This window comes from Pseudorasbora parva, chromosome 6 (genome assembly GCF_024679245.1).
Source record: "Pseudorasbora parva isolate DD20220531a chromosome 6, ASM2467924v1, whole genome shotgun sequence".
Lineage (NCBI taxonomy): Eukaryota > Metazoa > Chordata > Actinopteri > Cypriniformes > Gobionidae > Pseudorasbora > Pseudorasbora parva.
This window is the reverse complement of record NC_090177.1, coordinates 35124162-35140786: the sequence shown is the minus strand read 5'-3', so window position 1 is coordinate 35140786 and position 16625 is coordinate 35124162. Positions and strand designations below refer to the sequence as shown.

The window sequence follows — 16625 nt, the reverse complement described above, 5'->3', positions numbered from 1 at the left end:
TTCAAATAAAAATTCAGAAGTTACCGTTTTTAGTTTACAGTTTACCATTCATATTAAAATTCAGAAGTTACCGTTTTTAGTTTACCGTTTACCATTCAAATTAAAATTCAGAAGTTATCGTTTTTAGTTAACCGTTTACCATTCAAATTAAAATTCAGAAGTCATCGTTTTTAGTTTACCGTTAACCATTCAAATTAAAATTCAGAAGTTATCATTTTTAGTTTACCGTTTACCATTCAAATTAAAATTCTGAAGTTACCGTTTTTAGTTTACCGTTTACCATTCAAATAAAAATTCAGAAGTTACCGTTTTTAGTTTACCGTTTACCATTCAAATTCAAATTCAGAAGTTACCGTTTTTAGTTTACCGTTTACCATTCAAATTAAAATTCAGAAGTCATCGTTTTTAGTTTACCGTTTACCATTCAAATTAAAATTCAGAAGTCATCGTTTTTAGTTTACCGCTTACCATTCAAATTAAAATTCAGAAGTTATCGTTTTTAGTTTACCGTTAACCATTCAAATAAAAATTCAGAAGTTACCGTTTTTAGTTTACCGTTTACCATTCAAATTAAAATTCAGAAGTTATAGTTTTTAGTTTACCGTTAACCATTCAAATTAAAATTCAGAAGTTATCGTTTTTAGTTTACAGTTTACCATTCATATTAAAATTCTGAAGTTATCGTTTTTAGTTTACCGTTTACCATTCAAATTAAAATTCAGAAGTTACCGTTTTTAGTTTACCGTTTACCATTCAAATTAAAATTCAGAAGTTATCGTTTTTAGTTTACCGTTTACCATTCAAATTCAAATTCAGAAGTTACCGTTTTTAGTTTACCGTTTACCATTCAAATAAAAATTCAGAAGTTACCGTTTTTAGTTTACAGTTTACCATTCATATTAAAATTCAGAAGTTACCGTTTTTAGTTTACCGTTTACCATTCAAATTAAAATTCAGAAGTTATCGTTTTTAGTTAACCGTTTACCATTCAAATTAAAATTCAGAAGTCATCGTTTTTAGTTTACCGTTAACCATTCAAATTAAAATTCAGAAGTTATCATTTTTAGTTTACCGTTTACCATTCAAATTAAAATTCTGAAGTTACCGTTTTTAGTTTACCGTTTACCATTCAAATAAAAATTCAGAAGTTACCGTTTTTAGTTTACCGTTTACCATTCAAATTCAAATTCAGAAGTTACCGTTTTTCTTTAGGAAAGAGAACATTTGCATTTAGAAATAATGTAACTCCATAAATGCATAAAACAACTCTTTTGTTTGAAAACAATGCAAACAATTACTGTGTGGTTTGTTGTTTTCAAATAGTTTTTGCTGGTGCTTTCAAAACGATCACTTAAACCTTGTCTCTGTTGCCAGCTAGATAACATTCCCTGGGAATTATCAGATTTTAAACACCGTCTGGGCACTGTTCCCTCGGTCTGACTGGGACCTTGGATTCATTCTAACATCCCCCCAGGTCATGGAGTCCCTGACAGCCACACATTCAGGGTTTTGTGTGTGTGTGAGCGAGAGTGTGTCTTAAGTGCTCATGTTTAACTGGGATGTGTCATCTGACAGAGCTTCGGATTCAACACTTTATGGGTTTGTTCGACTTAAAGCAGCACGAGAGCAACTGGAGAGCACACAGTACTTTGATGTCATACACTGATCGGTCTGTGCAGGGGCGCTTCAAGCCCAACAGGCATTAAGTTTGCATCCATCATGTGACCGGGGTCAAATTTAAGGGTGATCTTAAAGGATTAGTTCCTTTTCAAATGAAAATGACTTCATGACTTACTCACCCTCAAGCCATCCTAGGTGTATATGACTTTCTTTTTTCTGTTGAATCAGAGTTATATTAATAAATATTCGGATGTTTCCAAGCTTTATTAATGGGGCAGCGTATGACGTCGGACGCTATGTAAATGCTTTGAACAATGAGAGGCGTTACACTTTCTTATTGTTGAATACAGAAGGCGGTCCGCTTGAAGCTAGATATTTTACTTTATAAAGTGTTAAATTTGGATATTTTTCTTACACAAACACATGACTTTGCTTTACTTTACTTCACGCTTCTCATAGAAATAAATTGATTATTAAAACTTTGTAGTTATCAATATAGTTATCACTCATGGTGTAAACGAGCCTTTAAAAAAGTGCTTTAGGGCCAGCTGCTTTGGTTCTGGAAGTATTTTTCCATTGGGATTTTAAAAACAGTATTTTGTTGAAGCTGGATAAGCCGTGAACCAAACCAATAAACTACAAGGTGAATCACAACAGTATTTAAGAAAAAATAGAAGCAAAAAAAAAAAAATTAGAAAATCAGAAAAAAAGACAAAGGCACAAGACTGTACTTTAACAGCATTTCCAACTTCTAAATAGAAACCCTTTTCATTTTTATATGCAGACTGATTTGGATGCTAGCTTCAAAACAGCAGGGAAAGCATCACTAATCATGTGAAACGTGTGAGAGAACCAACTCCCAATTCATTCTCTGTTTGTTAGCATGTTTGCTAAGCAAACAATATCATTTTCTAAGCATAAAAATACAAAGGTTGTTAGCTGGTCTGTTCCACTGAGCTTTTAACAACGCAATCTGGGTTTGCCTTCTCTAGATGTCTAAAGCTGCTCCCTACATAGGCAGTTCTCTAGGTGTTGGAACAATGACACATGGCTCTACGATTCACACTGCTCTCTCTCTCTCTCTCTCTCTCTCTCTCTCTCTCTCTCTCTCTCTCTCTCTCTCTCTCTCTCTCTCTCTCTCTCTCTCTCTCTTCTCTCTCTGTCTTTTCTCTCATGTTCAGGCCGTGTGGGATGTCCCCACCCTGGCGCTGACGGCCTACTCATGCTCAATGGTAATTATGACAGTGAGCTACAGTTTTTTGTTTTGTTTTTCTGTAATCTGCTCATGTGTAGCAGAAGCCATCTTTAGAAACAGCCCAACGAATGCTGGCCTGGGAATCTAGATGTGTTTGATGAAGACGTGTTACTATCCCCACTGATATGACACTCATTAAATCATGATGTGGATTTTAGCATGACTGGATGTCTGTTATCATCCAGAACCACGACTATTATTGTTATTATAGTAGCTGTATTGCTATTTTATTGTTATAGACATGTTGTTAAATCTTTAAATGGTCTGCCCAGTCACACTTTTTTTTTTTTTTTGAAATCTTATGTTTTATAATTGTGTCCCCAATGTAACTGGCTTGATGTCTTTATCTGTGGATCTGAAAGACTTAGCATGTTCTTAGGTTTAAAGTCTTGCATACTTGCTAGGTTGTGTTCACACATGGCATGTTTAGTTGGATAAAAACGAACCCTGGTGCGATTGGTCTGTTAGTGTGGTTCATTTGAATAATTGTGTCATCTGAACCCTGGTGCGCACCAAACAAGAAAACCGAGACGCTGTAAAGATGGGTCTCGTTCCACTTCCAAATGGACTCTGGTGTGTTTCAACTGGACTGGATCAACATGGACCAAAGACATGTAAAAAGGACCTCCTAAAAAGGACCCTTTCTCATAATATTAGCCACAATGTTGCTCAAAAGTTGGAAACACCGTCTCCTCGCAGCAGATTTTGCTTTGTGTGTGTGACGGAGGGATTCCTGCCGCTGTTTTGAATTCTTTACACATTTAATAAGCTCTTCATGAGCTCTCAGCGGGTCAAAATGCCATCATATGGAGGCTACAGCCTAGCACACAGCATTAATTTGGATTTTCCATATGTTACGTATACGTAATAAAAGCCGACCAATCAGGTTGTGAACATATCCCTATGCCTAAATGCCATTGTGAACATTAAGTAGACCAGGACCATTTTCTTTTTTCTCGGACCAAACCAACCAAGCAAACCGAACTACAGTATAAGTGTAAACACACAAATATAACCACAGTTTGTCACAGCTTTGCCACTCAAATTACCTCGCTTAAATTATTTATATTTGTGTCATATTGCTGTCCTAAGGTTATTTACAGATGCTTTTGCATCTGAATGGTTTTGTAAAGGAATTTCAACAATTTAGCATTTTATGCATAGTATAGCAGTCTTGGCTGACAAATCAGCTCACTGCATCCAGACGGAGCGTCTGCCAGTAGGGCTCCATCCATTTTTAGTCAGCGTGACTGAACTCTTGCTCATTGTGTTTGGCTGGGCTGAGATTCGCTATTCTCGGTTTAGATCACAGTCTCTGAAGCCTCGCAAAACTGTGGTTTGCTCTCTTGTGATGCCATATTTCAATAACAGCTGTTGCTTTCTTTTTTGGATAATTGGATCATCATAGATTATACTCTAAAAATAACTGTCATTGTACCCAAAAGGCTTTGTTTTGTTTGGTTTGTGTCTTTAATCAGCGGTGTTGTCCAAGCATAAAAAAAAACTGCTCTTATTTAGGGATAGTAATAAACCCCTAACCAGTTGTTTTACACATACAATTTTAGTTTAATGGGTCCCCCTATTGATTTACACTGATGGATTGACCTGAGCCAAAACTAGAGATCAGGTTATCAGTTTTGGGAATGAACTTCGAATTGGTCCAGTCGTCGACATATATACAAAACATTTTTTTGGATGGCTGATGCCAATATCTTAATCCTCAGTCCAAACCTGATTTTAAGCATATCCGATTGAATTCTAATCATATTTAGGAAATGTCAATGGCAGAAAATCACATGAAATGCTTTGCCGGTTTTCATGTGACTTTTGAATGCCATGTAAAACGTAAACACCAGACATTGTTATAGGAAGTATGCTGTTTGTCACTGCAGAAACAAGGTTGTGTTGTTCCAAAGTGCCGGCTGAGTATGTATATATATATATATATATATATATATATATATATATATATATATATATATATATATATATATATATATATATATATATATATATATATGAAAGTGAAGTGTAGACAAAAATATTTGGGGCAAAAAAGGGGGTAATGGGACTGGGACTGGGACCAGCCTGAGCATGTTCATAGCCCACTGCACCTCAGCTCTGACAGACTTATATGTGCTGTTGAACTGGTTTTGCAGCTAGTTTGGGTCACAAGGGTGAGACGGATGTGTGTTAGTACAGATCACATGATTTCTAAGAGCAGTCACTAATGTTGGTCAGTTGATCCACTGGAACGTGTGCTGTCTGTCATGTGATTATATGAGTGACACGGGAAGTGACACATGAGTGACACGGGAAGAGGTTTTCTGGAATATTGTGCTTTGAGGAATGACAGCAGTGCAGCTTCATTCTTGTTCCTTCACTTGGTATCAAAAAACAAAAGGAACTTAATCTCTTCTGTGAGATAACCTCCTCTTAAAAAAGCCTCCATTTTTCCTCTATTCCCTCCCGATTGTAGCTTATGCTACTCTAAGCACTTTCCAAAACATAGTATTTCAGGCCTCTTCATGACGGATCGCTTCCTCAGTTGTAAGTTACTTTGGATAAAAGCATTTGCTAACTGAATAAATGTAAATGTAAACAGTTAAAATATTTAGCACAGCCTTTATATTGAACCTTCAGTCATCTGAAAAGACCAGTTTATGCTGGTTTTGTTGCTGGGCGGTATAACCGGTTGATTTTTTTAATAATATAGGCTACTGTTGTCAGTTTGAGCAATCATGTTTGTTGTCAAATGCAGTCTGCTGCAGCTTTAGCACAGTCTTGTGACAATTCACAACTATTCTATGTTTTCATTTCTGGAAGGTTGAGTTAACGACTACAATTGAAAAATGTATATATTATATATAAAATTCAACCCGACTAGTGGCTAGTAGGAGTGAGTGAGTGCGAGCGCTACACACCACTGCTGAAAAATGTACTGCCTTCATTTCAGTTACTATATTCAATTCATAGAATTTCTTTCCTGAATACTTCTGTAAGGACAGCTTGTAAAATCGAAGCACATCTTATTTTATTTGTATCTTTCTTATATTGTATTGATTTGCTCTATTGTTTTTAATTTGCTTCTTTTGTTTTTATTGAATTGTTACTTACATTAGTTAGGCCAGTATTCGTTTTGCTGTGGTATTATCGTTTTATGACATTTCACTGACGTCAAAAGGTTTGGTGTCGTAACAGCCTTATTTCTAGCAAAGAATATTGATATGATATATATCGTTGTTTGAGATTTTGGTCTAGCTAGCGGACCACGATGACTCGCTGTAGTGAATATTTCATCAGTAAACCTTTGCCTGTATTTACACAAGCGTCCAGTCAGCTGTCTCATAGTGTTCTGTATTGTTTCTGTCCACATGCAGCCAGGAGCTATGGGAGACGACGAGGTAAAATCCACTCTGTTCATTATCTGTTTTGGCATGGCAACGTCTGTGTATGGTGTATATGTGTGTACGCTGTGACATTTGACAACTAAAGATAACTTGATTAGTTTATTGGTATAATCACGAGTCTTACGTGCGTTTTTGAGACTTATAACTGCAGTTCATGATGCATACAGGCATTGACACATCTATCTATCTATCTATCTATCTATCTATCTATCTATCTATCTATCTATCTATCTATCTATCTATCTATCTATCTATCTATCTATCTATCTATCTATCTATCTATCTTCAGGTGGTCTGATCACAATTGTGAACAGGGTTCAGATTGATCTGATCTCATACCACATTCAGAGTTAAGCCGCGTTTCCACCACAGGAACTTTCCCCAGCAACTAGGGACTTTGGGGTGGTACTCTGTGTGTTTCAACCACAGGTACTGGGGTCTAAATTAAGTTCCAGGTAAATATCCCCCCCCTCAAAATGGCCCTGCTCGCGAGGTAGTACTTTTTCAAAGTTCAGGAACTTTCAGGGGTAGGACTTGAGTGCTAAACATGCGGATTGGTTGAGTCCACACAGCATTTTATTTTAATTTAAAAGTGTGTTGCAGTGCATGCAAGTCGTTTGCTATTCGAATCAACATTGAAATAAAAATAAATACCGACAGATGGAATGACGAGGTTCAGGCTTTATTAAGCTTATATGCATAAGACGAAATCCAGCAGGAACGGGAAAGCCGCACAGTCCTACGTCACCGGACTAATCTTCACGGTACTTTAGACCGCGATGGAAACGCAGACAGCAGCAGCAGGTCTGAGGGGAAGAAAAGTTCCTGGGACAAATTGTTCCGGGTAATTTCAGTGGAAACGGAGCTTTAGTCAGAAACAAATGTGCTATGCTAAACGACTTTGTCTCCTATTGCACTTTAGACATGAATAACCACTTACTAACATAATGTATATCGATTATACCAAAACAAAGGCCTTTGTTTTGACCCTTTCTCATGTCAGAAGAGTGCCATTTGAGTAATGCTGATCAGATCACCCAAGATGGATGTTGATGCCATGGTGTCTCACCTGTCATTCACTTTTTAACAGGACGCTCCTCCCTCTTCCCCATTGATGACGGGCTTCTGGACGATGGCCATGGCAACCAGGGTGTCCCGGGGGTCCTGGGGTCTCCTCACTGTTACCCCCATCAGAATGGGGAGCGCATCGAGAGGTTCTCCCGCAAAGTGTTCGTGGGCGGCCTGCCTCCTGACATCGATGAAGGTTAGTTTCAGAGAGGGCTTGAACTTAATGGTTGCATTCATGGGAGATTTTTGTGACGTAATGCAAATGTATGTGATGTTTAAAATAGCTTGTCAAATAAATAAAAAAAATAATAATATTATACAGTGGTGGTCAAAATTGTTGGCACCCCTGGCAAAAATATGATCAAATATGACTGTAAAAAATAAATCTGTATTGTTAATCCTTTTGATCTTTTATAAAAATAAAAAAAAATAAGCAAAGCAAAATTCGAACCTTTCATTAAAGTCAAATAATTAAAACTGGGGGTCACATTCACATTATGAAATAAATATTTTTCTCCAAAGCACGTTGGCCACAATTATTAGCGCCCTTTTATTAAATACTTTTTGCAACCTCCTTTTTTCAAGATAACAGCTCTGAGTCTTCTTCTATAATGCCTGATGAGTTTGAAGAACACCTGACATGATATCAGAGACCTTTTACTCAGTACTGAACCTCTCCAGATCCTTCAGATTCCCAGATCCATGTTGACGCTTCTTCTCTTCAGTTCATCACTCATCTTCTATAGAGTTCATGTCAGGGGACTGGGACGGTCATGGCAGAAGCTTCATTTTGTGCTCAGGGACACATTTGTGTTGATTCTGATGTTTGTTTTGGATCGTTGTCCTGATGGGAGATCCAACCACGGCCCATTATAAGATTTCTAGCAGAGCCAGTCAGTCTTTTATTTTTTATCTGCTGGTATTTGCTAGAATCCATGATACAATCTGAACAAGATGTCCAGGACCTCCAGCAAAAAAAAAAGGCCCACAACATTAAAGATCCAGCTGTATTTTTAGCCGTGGGCATGGGGTACTTTTTATCCCTGTTTGCACCAAACCCATCTGGTAGCCAAAAAGCTCTTTTATAGTTTCATCTGACCACAGAACCCAGTCCCTTTTGACTTTCCAGTCGTGTCTGACAGCTGAATATGCTGGAGTTTGTTTCTGGATGAGCGAGGAGGATTTTTCTTGAATCCCTCCCAAACAACATGTGGTGATTTAGGGGTTGTTTGGTTTTTTTTTTTTAGGCTTTCTGACCCCAAGACTCAACTAATCTCTGCGATTCTCCATCTGTGATCTTTGGAGAGTCTTTGTGCACTCAAACGTTTCTCTTTACCATGCATTAGGACAATACACACACACGTCCTCTTTAAGACAGATTTGTAACATCTTTAGTTAAATGGAGCTTCTTAATTATTGCCCTGATGGTGGAAATGGGGATTTTCAGTGCTTTAGCTCTTTTCCTACAGCCTCTTTCTATTTTGTGAAGCTCAACAATCTTTTTTTGCACATCAGAACTATATTCATTTGTTTCACTCATTGTGATGAATGATTAAGGGAATTTGGCTTTTATGCCTCCTTATATTTATACTCCTGTGAAACAAGACATCATAGCTGGACAATTTCATGTTCCTTGTCACCCTGGTGTGCCAAAAAATGTAAATACTAATGGGAATATACTTCAGAGAAATTTTACTCATAAAAAATTCTAGGGGTGCCAATAATTGTGGCCAATGTGTTTTGGAGAAAAGCATTTATTTCATAATGTGATTTACCCCCCATTTTCAATTATTTGAATTCAATGAAAGGTTGGATTTTTGTGCATTTCTTTAATAAAAGATCAAAATGATAAACAATGTAGATTATTTTTTTACAGCCATATTTGATCATATTTACCAGGGGTGCCAACACTTTTGACCACCTCTGTATTCTAAACATTTTAATTAATTTATTATATACATTTGTTTTAATTAAATTAATTACATTAATTAGTTATATAATTCGTATTAAAATTATATATATATTTTTAAAAATAATTTAAAGAATATTTATTAAAGGAAAATATTATTATTATTATTATTATTATTATTATTAATATTAATATTTTAATAAGAAAATAATATTATGTTGTGTTATATTATATTTATTATAGAATTTATAATAATGGATTCTAAAAATATAATATAAATTAATTTTATAAATATAATATTATATGAATTATATTAAATTATTATAGATTTTATAAAATAGATTCAATTTTTATTTTATTTTATTTTATATTGTATTTCAATTTGTCAATATGTTTTTGAAAGCAGTTTTTGTTTGTACATATCTTCTTTGTTCCAATGAATTGGATCAATACATTTTTTTAACTATAATAATTAATTCTAAAATTATTATATTATATCAAAATATGATATTATATAATAACATAATATAATATTATAATATTACAAAATAATATTATATTATATTATATTATATTATATTATATTATATTATATTATATTATATTATATTATATTATATTTTATTATATTATATTATATTATGTTATATTATATTATTTTATATTAAACTCTTTCTAGATGTTTCAGAAAGCAGGAACCTCTTCACTCATTATCACCTGCTCTCACATTCTCTTCTTTCATCTTTATTATCAAGCTCTGATCCATAGCCTTGCTTAGTATTTTTGTCTTGTTTCTAGTCAAAATTTCAAAATATTCTTACATTAAGTAACATTTACTAGACAAGTCAAAATTATTGTCTTGTTTTGGGTTAAAATAAGCAAAATAATCTGCCAGTGGGGTAAGCAAAATAATGTTGTTATTATAAAATAATAACTCATAAACATAATTTATGTTTTGCAAAACTGTTTCAGTCTTTCCCTGGAGCCACTGAAATCTTTCTGCCGTCTCTCTGGTAGCAGATTATTTAATCACAGCACTGAAACACATAAAACCCAAAACAGATCTGCAAACAAAATGGCTGCCGCTGATAATAGATGATTTACTGTCAGTCTGAAGAGATTCTGATCCCTCACCTTGCAGAAATATATTTATCAGGGCTACACTGAAGCACGGTGCAGAATTTTTGTTCCACTTTTTCCTGATGTTTGATTTTCCTCTACTCATGCAGATTAAAATGATTATGTTTTATTATGCAAAAGGATCTGCAACCGTTCCCGCAGTTATCTCTGATTCTCAGTGTCTCGTTTTTCACACAGATGAAATTACAAGCAGTTTTCGGCGCTTTGGTCACCTGGTTGTTGACTGGCCACACAAAGCAGAGAGCAAGTCTTACTTCCCCCCTAAAGGTACTTCTAGAAAAATCACCACATTCATAGAAATCCAGGATCTGCATGTACATACTGCACTGTGATTATTACTATTTTGCACTGTAAAATAACAGTAAACTCTGAGACATAACACTAATGTAGTATGGAGTGATGTAATCAGATACATACTCAAAACCCTTCAATACTTTATCTTCATCAAATTCATCATCATTTGAAAAAATTATAGTTTTGTATATTATGTGTGCAAGTGAACGAAAGCTCATTCAACACTATCGAATGACACGCATGTACACTAGACACTTCTTGTCTACAGTTTATTCACTATCCAGTTCAATTCACTAAATCCTTAAGCTGTGTCCCAAATCACACACTGCACACTATGTATGGCAAGCCTTTTTGACCTTAATTAATTCCCAGGATATGAATTCTTAATATAAACAATTAAATTTTCAGTAGTTAAAATAGCAGTTCTGGATATCATTACTTCGGTATTTCGGTATTAGCAATGACATCACTCGCAGAAATATGAAATCTTGATATCAAAACTGTATTTTAAACTAGTAAAAACTGTTATTCTTGACATCTGTAATTGTTTTTTTAATTTGTTAAATGTCACCATAAGCAGCCATTGAAATTCAATTGTTAAAAACAATATTTGATCTCTTACTAGTTCAAATGCTAATTATTGATATCAGAAATACCAATTTCTGATATCATGTAGACCTGATAAAATGTAGTCCTTAATCCTTTACTTTTGATATCTATAATTGTGTGGTTACTAGTGCAAATGTCTGTTCTTTATCAACAATTGAATTGCTACTAGTAAAAATTAAACATTTTGATATCAATAATTCGATTGTCACTAGTGCCAATGTTAATTTCTGATATCATGAATTTGATTGTTACTAGTAAGAAAGCCATTTTAGATATCTGAAATTATATTGATATCAGACATACATTTTCAGATTTCAGAAATAACAAATGTAACTTGTTGAAATACATTTACAGATATCAAGAATTAACACTTCAACTAGTGAAAGATAAATTCTTGATATCAGCAATGTATATTTTTTACTAGTAGCAAAGTAATTATTGATATAAAAAAATGATGAATTCTTGATATCAAGAATGAATAAATGATCCTGTGAATGAACGGCTTGCCATACGCAATGCACTTATGCACTATGAAGGTTATTTTGCACTCAACATCATAGTCACATAGCTCCTCCCCCTCCACGACCAGGGATGTAGTGGAGGCTAAACGGACGTAAACGCCGTTTACGCACCTCCCACAATTCGGAAATAGCGTTTACCCACCTCCAAAGTGCGTTTATCCACCTCTAAATTGAGTTTATCCACCTCTAAATAGCCTACAGTTCCTAAGCCATTTTACATTAAGCTTATGTCGTCATAATTTCATATTGTTCATTTTCATTGGTTGTTTGTTGTACAGTTAGATGAAGTCTTTCATATTGCGCTGCAACTGTCAGTGTGAGTAGTGGGAAGTTCGGATCATTTTACTGACTCGGATCTTTGAGTCTCGTTCAGCAAAATTAACTAATCTTTTCTCTTTCTGTCTCTATGGGACTGACATGAAGAACAAAAGACTCGGATCTCACCTGTCGATTCAGAATCAGAACCCATATGTTGCGTAATGTGCATGCACGGTCAACACAAAATGAACGAATCACTGGGACAATTCGGTAGTCCCGAGTCATATTAAAGATTCGTTCAAAATGAACGAATCATTCATGAATGACACGCAAAGATTCAAAAATGGATATCCGGCAATTTTTTAAGCGCCGTCAAGACAGCAGCCCTCCTCCTAATGCCAGCAAACGGGCTCGGCTACAAGCCCAAAGTGAGTGAGCTCGGAAAACAGTACTAAACTTTATGTTTTTGGGGTTAATTTGGTTCACGGTTAGATTCATGCCACTGACTCAAAAAGTCATCTCTTCCTTTTCCCATTAGCCAATGTAGGCATACAAGTAAAATTCAGGATACATTTTTATCAGATAAATAACTGGATGTAATTATATGCATTCTCTGGTATTTAAACCACTGAAAGTTTGTGACAATATTGCAATATTGCACATTAGCGCATATATAATTAGATAATGCCTAATTTGCATATTTAAAGATGAAATATTTTTTTTCTCATCTTTAATCAACTGGGAAAGTTTCATAGCAGGGATGGAAATTAACTTATTTGTCCACCGGCCACTGTGGCTGGTGGATTTCAAAATCTACCAGCCACTCAATGGTTTTACAGCCACTTTCCTGTTTTTAACCGACAATGTGTAACTGCATGTGAAAATTAATACTACAAGCTCTACAATACTTAAGCAGTTTATTTAATCTCAAGTCTCAATTAAATACTGACATTTTCTCTTTCTCTCTTATACACTCACAAACCATTAACTGATATAGATTTCATTAAATGAGTAGGGCTCTGTGCGCTCTTTTTTTACCTGGATGTGGCATTTGGATGATTCGTGGTCTTTTATAGCTTCCAGTTTTAGGTTTTTAGTCCCAACAATGAAACTATTCGTTTTGGCATCTTCTGAAGCGTGTTGACGACATACCTAGCAGAACATTGTCAGTAGGGATGCACTGAAATCACAATTTTTGGCCGAAACCGAAAAAGAGGAAACCATGGCGAAAACCGAAACACAGAAAAAAATTATGACAATTATTGCATTTATGGCTAATGGTATGACAACTTTACTAAAAATCAAGGCATTGCAATTGATTGCAGATTGATTATAATATTTATAATATTATAGCAAATTTTTTTTTGGTTTTATTGTTTTTTTAGTTTAGCAAAATTGTCTGTTAATGTAGGCAGCCATTACACTTGTGGAAACTACAGTGCAGCTTATATTGTCTTTCTTCTGTTAATTACAGAAACTGAGTTTTCTTTAAATTAAAATGTGGCACCAAATTCATCCTTCTGTCGTTAATCTGCACCTGCCTCATTAGCAATTGGCAAAAACTGCAATCGACAACTATTTTGATAATCGATTAGTCGAGTAATTTTTTAAGACAAAAGTAAAATTCTTTGATTCCAGCTTGTGAATATGTTCTAGTGTGTTCTCTCATATGTGACAGTAAACTGAGTTGTGGACAAAACGAGACATTTAGCCACCTCGTAAAATTAGTACGAATTGCCATGAGATCGGGCTGCATACACCGGTAGGCAGTGGCCCACCTTACCATGACCACGATGCGGTCACCCAGAATTTATAGTTTACCCACCTATTTTTTTTTAACCCCTACACCTCTGTCCATGACGTAATTAAAGCGGCAAGTTGAGTGAATGAAGTGTCCAGCATTCGTTTATTCAGTTAATTAAGTGCATCATCCGGGTATTTGAAGTGCACTTTTTCTATGTGGAATTTTGTGTGAACACACTAGTCTCACTGTTTGCACTTCAAAACGGCATAGAATAGTGCATAAGTACATGAATTGGGACACACCTTTAGTTTTTCTGGCCCCACTTTATATTAGGTGGCCTTAAGTACTATGTACTTACATCAAAAAAAAAGTACAATGTACTTCCTGTGTTTAAATTGTATTGCAAAGCACCTTTGCTGGTATTGAGGTGGGATACGGGTAGAGTTAGGGACAGGTGTGGTGGTCTGGGTCAGTTTTAGGGTAAGGTTAGGTGTAAGGGAAGTGACAACTGTGTAATTACAAATGTAACTACAGAAATTAATTACAGATGTAATTACATGCAGGTATTTTTAAAATGTATGTACACAATAAGTGCATTGTATCAAATGATTAATTACAATGTTAGTACATAGTAGTTAAGGCCACCTAATATAAAGTGGGTCCGTTTTTCTTTATTCAGTTAGTAATGGAATGCTACTTAAAGGCAGAGCTCTGTCCGTCGTGGTTTATAGTCTTCCTTGCTGATACCGACTGACTGACTGTGTGTGTGGTGTGCTTTTGTCTAGGTTACGCCTTCCTCCTGTTTCAAGAGGAGAGCTCAGTGCAGGCCCTGATTGAAGCCTGTCTGGAGGAGGATGGCAAACTCTACCTGTGTGTGTCCAGCCCCACCATCAAAGACAAGCCTGTGAGTCCTCATACTGGATCATACAGAGTCAGCGTTCATTCTGGGAATGAGTCCGAAGTCTTAGGGTTACTGTTACACTTGGTCCTTTTCAAGGGGTCTGGAATATGGATTTAGAATTGCAACAAAATGTATTTTTTTTTTTGTGCAAACGATTGTTTAGTAAATCTGGCCTTTAGACTTAAACTTATTTAACAGCATTTGTATCAATTTCATTTTACAAAATATTAGTAATTAATAATAAAAAATTATCTTTACAAACAAATTGTTTATTGTCAAAAACTACACTATATTGCCTAAAGTTTTGGGACATCCCTCGAAATCATTGAAATTAGGTGTTCCTATCACTTCCATGGCCACAGGTGTATAACATCAATCCCCTAGGCATGCAGACGCTTCTACAAATATCTGTGAAAGAATGGGTCGCTCTCAGGAGCTCAGTGAATTTAAACGTGGTACCGTGATAGGTTGACACCTGTGTGAAAGTGGAAGGAACTCTTAATGCTTCAGAATACCAAGACATTTTGGGCAATTTCATGCTCCTAACTTTGTGGGAACAGTTTGGGGATGGCCCCTTCCTGTTCCAACATGACTGCTCACCAGTGCACAAAGCGTTGGTCGATAAAGACATGGATGAGTGAGTTTGTTGTGGAGGAACTTGACTGGCCTGTCCTGACCTCAACCCGATAGAACACCTTTGGGATGAATTTAGAGCGGGGACTGAAAGCCAGACCTTCTCGTGCCAGACCTCACAAATGCGCTTCTAGAAGAATGCTCACAAATTCCCATGAACACACTCCTAAACCTTGTGGAAAGCAACTCTTTCAGCAAGAGTTGAAACTGTTGGGGTGGGCCTGAAGCTGCAAAGGGTGAGCCAACTCCATATTAAACTGCAGATTAAGAATGGGATGTCATTAAAGTTCATGTGTGTGTAAAGGCAGGCGTCCTAAAACTTGTGGCAATATAGTGTATCTTAGTTAATGAAGCACATACAATGTAAGTGTATGGGATACAATTTTGAAGGCCATAGGGGTAAGTCATCATGCATTGAACTGGACTAGATCCAAAACGCAACAGTACCTTTGTTTCATATGCAGGATGTGTGTGTGGTGTTTGTTTTAGGTCCAGATTCGTCCGTGGAACCTGAGTGACAGTGATTTTGTGATGGACGGATCTCAGCCACTGGACCCTCGCAAGACCATCTTTGTAGGAGGAGTGCCACGTCCACTGAGAGCCGGTATGCCTAACCTGTGCTTTTAGATTCAATTACACTGTATTGTGAGGAGATGCCAATAATCACAACAAAGATCAACTTAGTTGTTTTCTTGACTACTTCAAAAAGTATTAAGATGTATACTAATGTGTGTGTTCTAATATGTGCTTTTATAAAATGGTCTTTAACTTTTAAATTCATCTTTTTTTTTAAAAAAACAATGTGACAAGTTCAGATCATGATCTCTCTATATATTGTTTTTAAAATACTTGATTTTTTAAATTATTATTGTGTGCTCTGCAGTGGAGCTGGCCATGATCATGGACCGCTTGTATGGTGGAGTGTGTTACGCTGGCATTGACACGGATCCCGAGCTGAAGTACCCAAAGGGGGCGGGGCGTGTGGCCTTCTCCAATCAGCAGAGCTACATCGCTGCCATCAGCGCCCGATTCGTCCAGCTGCAGCATGGCGACATCGACAAACGGGTAACCAGATGCCATTTAACAGCTACATCCAGAATAGCACACTATCATGCTACTCTTTTCATTTCAGCAGTGTATGGTGTTCATTTTTTAATGTAATAATCAGAGTGTACATGTGTTTGTGCACCCGCCTATAGGCGCACATAATAAATTCTGCCATTGACCAACAAAAACCTGGTCTAAAGTCAATGGCGCAGTCGT

At 36.0% G+C, this 16625-nt stretch overlaps 1 protein-coding gene across 3 annotated transcripts in view; it reads left to right on the top strand.

The window, feature by feature from the left end:
• cpeb2 (cytoplasmic polyadenylation element binding protein 2) overlaps positions 1 to 16625 on the top strand; it is a 42806-nt gene that overhangs the window by 20379 nt on the left and 5802 nt on the right. The window contains exons 4-10 of one of the 3 annotated variants that reach the window (XM_067446793.1): positions 2802 to 2852; positions 6256 to 6279; positions 7376 to 7549; positions 10580 to 10669; positions 14614 to 14732; positions 15852 to 15966; positions 16246 to 16427. In XM_067446793.1, coding sequence (XP_067302894.1) covers positions 2802 to 2852; positions 6256 to 6279; positions 7376 to 7549; positions 10580 to 10669; positions 14614 to 14732; positions 15852 to 15966; positions 16246 to 16427 — 755 coding nt within the window. The remainder of the gene's footprint in view (positions 1 to 2801; positions 2853 to 6255; positions 6280 to 7375; positions 7550 to 10579; positions 10670 to 14613; positions 14733 to 15851; positions 15967 to 16245; positions 16428 to 16625) is intronic. The other 2 variants (XM_067446794.1, XM_067446795.1) reach the window with 2 other exon arrangements.